Below are 8,306 nucleotides of genomic sequence, written 5' to 3'. Positions count from 1 at the left end.
GCCCTCTTCCTATCATATACCCTGTGAATTTCAAAGAGAGAGCAATGCCCCTGCATTTCACTATACCTCGTCAGAAGTCCAGTGCCCAGCCACGGCTGCAGGAATTTGTACAGGTATGATTTGTCTATATGTTTCGAACTGTTCAGAATAACCTGTCAGAAAAATCAAAGGGGAGGAAAAAACATCACTTATTAGACGGAGAGAGATTTCTTCAGCTGAGATTACTTCACACAACCTCAGTTCCTCCAAAAAAATGCCCCGAGCCTCAGTAAAATGCACACTATTTCAGTACAAGCTGGTACACAGGGGGAACATTGAGTTCACACCCTCAAGTCTTTCAGTAAGTATCCCAAGCCTGAGTAAAAGTGAAATACTCAAAAACTACCACTCCCACCTTCCATTATCTTCCTGAAAAAGAAAAACCTGTGTCACAAAGTCACTGGCAGAGCTCAGAGAAAACCCAGTGCTTTCCAGCCCTAACCAAACCATCTCTTCAGTAAACACTTCAGCAAAGAAACAACCCTATCTTCCCAGCTCAGGGACAATTATTGTCAGTAGGAAAATGACTACATTTCATGGCATCAGGACAGACTCACCACATTCTAATGCAGAAGTCAGTCAAACAGACACAAACATTGCAACCTGCGTTGCATAATGTTCTATCCCCATTTCAGTGGTCCCATCTTCCCTGCTATCTGCTTGTCAGCTCTCACCTTGGGAGCAGAAGCTTTCACACATGTGAAAACAAAGCTAAAGGAGATGCTTCTTTTTATAAAACATACTGAGTCAGTGCTTTCATTTGCTGGCCATCTTCAGTATTTATTTTTTTCCAAGACTAGGCTTTTTATATTCTTCCACTTTCAGCCTTCCTTTAGCACTGGGTCAGAGGACAGTCTCAAGTAAAATCAGTCCAAGCCCTTTTTTTTTTTTTTAAATTGCATGGAGAGAATAGAAACTAACAGGTTGGGCACTGCTTTGCACGATAGTAGAATTGACAGGAGACAAGCACACTCACCTCCACACTGTCAGGGTGATACAAAACCATGATAGGCAACGGTCCTACCCAAAGTTTGAACAATGGACAACTCCTGAGCTCTTCAACGTAGAATTGTAGTTGTTTAAAAAAAGCTGGAATGAAAAAAGTAGATTAGAATTTTTTAAAAGGGGATTTTTTTTTTCTGAATAAGCAAGACTTCTGTAATGAACTCTTTTTCACCATATGCCCTGTAATTATGTTTTTGTTGTAGTTTTATCTTGCTACTGTGACCAAGCAGCATGTTTTGCACCTATCTATTGGCTGTACTGCAAGAGCATTTCTTTATGTCTGCATTTCTGAAGGCACTCTATTCTAGAGAAACCCCTCCTAGCTGTAGGTAAGGCATTTTGATTTAAGCAGTCTCAAAGCACTGCAGCATAGGCCTTCTGTATTGCAATGCTCTTTGTAACAATTAGAGCCAAATCAAACTTTACCAAGGCTATGCTTACATTTTCGCCTATCTCATACTGGCCAAAATGCTGTGTCAGGATTCTTCTTTACTTTACAGCATTGAGCCTTTTCCCATCTGAGACCTCACTGATGGGTTCTACATTTGTGGTGCACACACAAGTGATGTTGGGCACAGTCATGGCAGAGCACTGCGCAGGAACCAGCATCGCTAGAAATGTCTAGTTTCCGATAGCTGGATTCCTGCAAAAAAATCTTTGGAGCCCTTACACTGTTACTGCTTGTCTGTGAATTACTTCTTTCTCCAACATGCTTAAATCCTGTCACTCCCTCACAGCCCTAACCATCAGCGATGGTTTGCAATTCTAGCAGGGGCTTTTGGCAGCTCGCTGCTCCAGGATTAAACTCCACTCTTGCCCTTTTAGAAACCTTACTGAAGGGTAAGTGACTGCTTATGGGGCCACTGTGGATTTGGCAATTCAGGTGTCCCCATCTCTAAGGGCACTCATAGGATCATTTATGCCATGGACCACCTGAGAGATACCACTTTTGTTCAGCTGCCAGTTGGACTTCATGCCAGTGAGCTCAGCAGTCCAGCCAATTCTCCACCCACATTATTATCCACTTATCCAGTCTGCATCTTGTCAGTTTAGCTACACAGAAAGCATGGGAGATGAATAAAGTTAAACACCATCTACTGGTCTTCCCCTGCTCACAGATCCAGCTATCATATCACATAGGGCAATCAGGTTCATTCTGCAGTTCCAGAGGAGGTGGCCGCTATCAGGATGTTCAAGGATTAAACATGCCTTTGCCCTTTCAGAAACCAAATTAAACAAGGCCTCTGCAGAGTTGAAAATTCAAAGGTCCCCAAAATCAAGGGAAAAAAAAAAAAAAGGAAAAAAACTAGTTTCCTAATAGATACCCAAATATAGCATTCCCTAGTCTTAGGTGAAGTTCTAATGACACCTCATCCAAAAGGCTTAAGAGTGTCAGATTATTTTGCTATTTATTTTAATATTTTTCTCACAGCATCACCATGATTAAAATATCACAATTTTCCAGCATTTGTCTACCAATATTAATAAATAAAATCACCATCAGATGAAAAGTATTTTTTCCTTCTGCTATAAAACCCTACCCTTTTTTCTAAAAACTATCTTATTTTTAGTTGTCACATTTTTAATGAAAAAGATTGTAAAACATCACTCATTTTTACATGAATAAACAAGAACAAAGACAGATGGTCATGGACTTAACTAAAGCATGGAGGCTAGGTGACTCCTGCTGGCAAAGGAGATTAGAGACTCCATAGAATGTAGGAGTTTCCATCGGATTGCTTTCTGGAGAAAGAAGCAATGTTCTTCTTTGTTTTGTTTTTTTAAGAAGATTTAGAAAGAAAGAGGAAAAAAAAAAAGAAAAAATATTTGTCTCTCAGTCAGGCTCTTTTACACGTCCTGACTATGATCCTGCTACTGCTTCCCCAAAGTCAACTTCAGGGAAAGCTCCTTACCTTCACTTCCACCAAAGAAAGATCTCAGATCTCTATTTAGATACGGGGATGGATCCAGAGGAAAGAGGGGAGTGTGTACCCTTGTGAACAGAGGGACCGTGTCTCAGCATGTGTCAGCACTGGACGATGTGCGCGCCCATGCTGTACTCATCCTTGGCTTCACCATGCTCCCATGACTCAGTCGCTCTCTCTTCTGGCAGCAGACCTGGCAGCACGGCCAGGAACACATCTGCACAGAGCAGACTGGCATACACAGGCATCGCAAACATGCCCACAAGAGTCTGCTGGTCCACTAACAGCACAGCCAGAGCCACTTTCACACCACAGACTCCACAAGAAATACGCTCCTGCGCAAAACCAAGTACCAAACAGAAAGGGAACGTGTAGCACATTAGTGGAAGGTACCACTGATCAATGCAAGAGCAGAAAGGCTTGCTTTTGAGGGATGTACTGCAAATACTCAGCAAGTTCCTTAGCATCTAACATGTAAATCCAAGGCACAGCTAACTCTGAAGATGACCCAGCAACTCAGTATGCTAAAGTCCTTTGCACATGCTCACCTGGGGGAAGATAACTGTTTAAAGAAGTATTTTTCCTTCACAAGCTAAAAGCTTTGTTTGGATTGCAGCTAACAGCCATGGGGACACAGTGCTCCACATTGTGAAACAGCCCTTCCTGCAAGAGCGCCCAGCATGCCTCCCTGTCACAAAACACCATTCCATAGTGTTCATGCTCCAACCCACCAACAACTGGCAATGGGTGGGAGTCCAGCATCAGCATCGGGAACCCACGGTAGGCTAATCTTTGACTGATAGTAATGCTGTACTTACGCAGTTCCTCTCCTTTCCTCTCCACTGCCCCCTTCTCACACAGTTCCCCTCTGCAAGTTACCCACAGCCCCAGAGAGACCTAAAAGTGATGGCACAGCCTACAACCCTCTGCAGCCAGCCACAGCTTGACCACCCAAGCACCTCACCAGCACTGGCTCCTCCAGCAAAGCCCCATGCAGTGCAGGGACCTCACACCTGGGCTATGGAGAGAGCTGCCCTTACCTTGTCCCTCGCGCTCCAAGAGCAGAGTATTTCCCAGCACAGGATAGCAGGGACTGATACCCGGGATTGGCTTCATCACCCTCCATCGCCTCCAGTAATCCATCAGGGAGGGGAGGGAGCACACAGCCACAACTGCCAGCAGCACAGCAATGACCCCAGCCCCCACATACAGAAGCTGGGGTCCCCCCACGGCTTCCTGCACAACCTCCATCATCACCTCCCAGTCTCCTGCTCCAAGTCTCGATCCCTGGCAGGGAACCGGCACTGCCTGCACCCAGCTCTGCCTGTACCCTCCGCTGCCGCGCTGCAGCAAGGCGAGCGGGCCAGGAGAGCAGGAGGCGGAGCTGTCACATGGGCCCCAAGGCGCATCTTACTGCCAGGAAAATAAACAAAGATATAAACCACACATGCATGGGCAGGCTGCCAGCAAGCACTTTGTCACAGCAGAGCAGCCACAGGGAACTGTACCACCTCCTTGGCCTCGCTTGGCTCCTCTGACTCAAGTGAAGAGTGAGGAAGTTCTTTGCAGGCCTGTGCAATACCTCAGAAGGAAAAGACAGAAACCGATGTCAAGAGAAAAACCACCTTTCTGTTGATCTGGGGAGGACGGGTTTTCTCAATACGTCCTTTCTCCGTCTGTTTTCACGTGCTCAGGGAACACCATTTTGCCATACAGAACTGCTGCAGTGCTCTCCAACACGATGCCTGAAGGGTTTCAAGCGCTTCAGATGGGGAGCACCTTTCTTAAGTTGGGGTAAAGGCTCAAAGGGGTTACACAAACCAGAGCCCATACAGACCCATGATCAAGAGCACTGCAAAGGACACTGATGCTTCTCTTCTCAAATGGCCTTTGCTGATCTCACAGGTGAACACTCAGTCACAGGCTAAAGGGTGCCAGTAACATGGCTGGCAGCACCGGCCCCCGTATCACAACTTGCAAAGCACTTGGATAGAAGTAGTGACATACCCACCATAAATCCTCCTGCCCTTCCTGCCTCAGGAGGAACCAGGGCCTCTTCTCACTGCTGCAGGGCTGCCGAGCGCCTGTTCCTCAAAGCCTCCAATGCTCAGAAACCTTAGGGCCAAACAGAAGTTTGGTAAAATAGCAGCATGGCTTACACCCAATCTGCAAAAATTCACCCCCTGAATAAACCACAAAAGCTTCTTATTGCCATGGTCATGTTTCTCCTGTCTGTTTTATACCAAAATTGACTGCACCGGTATGTTTAGTAAACCAACAAACAGCATAAACAAAGCAGCAGAGGGGAGTAATTTTTGGCACTTTGTTCCTGCAATCTCCTGCAAGCAAACACCTAATCATAAATGGTGAATGTTGCCTTTTCCTGCACAGCAAACAGCTGGAAATGAACTTTGCTACTCTTGCTATTATTTGTAATGGTTTGTGACAGAAAGTAGCAGATAAATACCTTGTCTTGCCAACACATAAGGCAAGCTACATAGCCATCAGTCCCCTCTCTTGTCCCTGGAAGGAAGCAAGCACGCAGGATTAAGAGGCTCACCTTTTGTCTTTGTAACATGGAGATCAGGTGGGTAATTATATTCTCCTCTGTATATAAAACCTTGCAGTTTGTTTCCTTCATGGAGCTGATAATTAGATGAAGCACTTGCGATTCTCAGTCAAAAATCTGTGTTTCTAACTGTTAATAACTCCTTCTGCAGGAAAAAAACTGAAACACAGTGCAACAGCAGGGACGGGGTGAAAAGCCACAGGGAAAGCAGTAGGGAACACAGCAGAACAAACATTGCAAAAACCTGCCAGGAGCTGGCAATTGTGATGCTGCTACAAATGAAAGGCAGCAGTGACACTGGAAGGAGCCTCTGGTGAAAAGCACCAGGGGAGACTTGAGGCCAACCCCTAGAGTTTTGGAGTTGAGGATACAGAGGATCCAAGGCCCGCTATACTCCAATGAAAAAAACCAGATATTGGCAGCATGTGAAGGGGTTCAAGCTGCTTCAGGAGTGATTGGTACTGAAGTACAGCTCCTCCTGACACCCTGACTGCCGGTGGCTGGGCTAGATGCTCAAAGGGAGGGTCCCCTGTACACTTCATGCAACTGATGCTATGTGGAGTAAGTGGGTTGCACTGATCACAACGGCCTTGAACAGGAAATCCCAGTTGTCCAGGAATCTTGGAAGTGATCATGGGCTGGCCAGAAGGCCAGTCAGGAATATCACCAGGAGATGAGGCAGCATGTGCTGGAGGCCCCACTGTCTAATAAACTGCCAGAAAATGAGAAGCAATATGCCTGTTCACTGATGGGTCCTGTCATCTTGGCAGAAGGTATCAGAGGTGGAAGGCTGCTGCATGGAGTCCTACATGACAAGTTGCAGAAACTGCTGAAGGAGACGGTGAATCAAGTCAGTTTGCAGAGGTGAAAGCCACCCAGATGGCTTTAGATATTGCTGAAAGAGAAAAATGGCCAGTGCTCTCTCTCTATACTGACTCATGGATGGTGGCAATTGCCTCTGTGGGGGTGGTTGCAGCAATGGGAGCAGAGCAACTGGCAGCACAGAGGCAAACCCATTTGGGCGGCCGCATTGTGGCAAGGTATTGCTGCCCGGGTAGAGAACCTGGCCATAAAAGTATGTCATGTAGATGCTCACGTACCAAGAGTTGGGCCGCTGAAGAATATCAAAACAACCAGCAGGTGGATCAGACTGCTAAGACTGAAGTTGCTCAGGTAGATCTGGACTGGCAACACAAGGGTGAATTATTTCTAGCTTGGTGGGCCCATGACACTTCAGACCATCAAGGAAAAGATGCAACATATAGTCGGGCTCGTGATCGACGGGTGGACTTGACCATGGACACTATTGCACAAGTTATCCATGAATGTGAAACATGCACTGCAATCAAGCAAGCCAAGCACCATGGTTGAAGGAACCACTGGATGGCTGGAAACATACCCTGTGTCCTATGCCACTGCCCAGAACACTATCCTGTACCTTGAAAAGCAAGTCCTGTGGCGACATGGCACCCCAGAAACAATTGAATCAGACAACAGAACTCATTTCCTTAACCACCTCATAGACGCCTGGGCCAAAGAGCATGGCAATGAGTGGCTATATCACATCCCCTATCATGCACCAGACTCTGGGAAAGTCAAACGATACAATGGACTGTTAAAGACTATGCTGAGAGCAATGGGTGCTGGGACATTCAATCATTGGGATACACATTTAGCAAAGGCCACCTGGTTAGTCAACACTAGGGGGTCTGCCCAATCAAGCTGGATCTGCCCAATCAAAACTTTTATGCATTGTACAAGGGGATAAAGTCCCTGTAGCACACATAAAAAATATGCTGGAGAAGACAGTCTGGGTTATTCCTGCCTCAGGCAAAGGCAAACCCATTCCTGGATTGGGAAGTCTGATGTGTACCTCAAAGACATTTGATTTGGCGTGAAAATAGCCAATGAACTGAATGGTATGGTCATCACTTTTATGGTTGCTATATGCTGTATCAACAGTATTACAGTAAGAATCGCCCAGATTAACGAAGAATGAACTTTGACAAAATGAAGCAAAGTGCAGCAGTGATGGAACCAGAACTGGCTTCAGCATGCAACAATCCAACACCACACACCATCTCTCCTGCCCGGAAAGACTGTTACGACCAATGGAGACCAAAGTCATGGACTAAGTGAACTCAACCAGCACTTTAGAGGTATGGTCCATAGACTAAGGGAATGATATCTGTGTGCACATATCAAAAGGCAGGGAAGTGGTGATTAATTGGAATGTATTGGAAAGGGTAGGACCTGAGCATGACGTAGATGGTATAGACTAAGGGGTGGATACTGTCCCAGTTTCGGCTGGGATAGAGCTAATTTTCTTCCTAGTAGCTGGCACAGCACTGTGTTTTGGATTTAGTATGAGAAGAAAGTTGGTAACACCCTGATGGGTTAGTTGTTGCTAAGCAGTGCTTACACCAGTCAGGGACTTTTCAACTTCCTATACTCTGCCAGGCGCACAAGAAGCTGGGAGGGAGCACAGCCAGGACAACTGACCCCAAATAGCCAAAGGGCTATTCCATATCATATGACATCACGCTCAGTATATAAACTGGGGGGAGTTGGCTGGGGGGCAGCGATTGCTGCTCAGGAGATCTGCTGCAGGGCATCAGTCAGTGGGTGGTTAACAGTTGCATCACTTGTTTTTTTTCCCTCCAGTTTTGTTTCTCTCTCCTTCTCTTGTTTTCCTTTCCATTATATTTTTTTTAAATTATTATTTTATTTCAATTATTAAACTCTTCTTATCTCACCCCACAAGTTTT

At 45.9% G+C, this 8,306-nt stretch overlaps 1 protein-coding gene across 1 annotated transcript in view; it reads right to left on the bottom strand.

Moving 5' to 3' along the window:
• LOC104129484 (cytochrome P450 4V2) overlaps nt 1-4,220 on the bottom strand; it is a 20,200-nt gene extending 15,980 nt beyond the window's left edge. The window contains exons 1-3 of the mRNA XM_009642419.2: nt 4,010-4,220; nt 1,016-1,128; nt 67-152 (exon numbers count right to left, since the gene is read on the bottom strand). Coding sequence (XP_009640714.2) covers nt 67-152; nt 1,016-1,128; nt 4,010-4,220 — 410 coding nt within the window. The remainder of the gene's footprint in view (nt 1-66; nt 153-1,015; nt 1,129-4,009) is intronic.
• Nucleotides 4,221-8,306: the final 4,086 nt, after the last annotated feature.

The sequence above is a fragment of the Egretta garzetta genome, unplaced genomic scaffold, assembly GCF_000687185.1.
Source record: "Egretta garzetta isolate BGI_Z169 unplaced genomic scaffold, ASM68718v1 scaffold46, whole genome shotgun sequence".
Taxonomy (NCBI): domain Eukaryota; kingdom Metazoa; phylum Chordata; class Aves; order Pelecaniformes; family Ardeidae; genus Egretta; species Egretta garzetta.
This window is presented reverse-complemented; position numbering and strand designations above follow the sequence as displayed.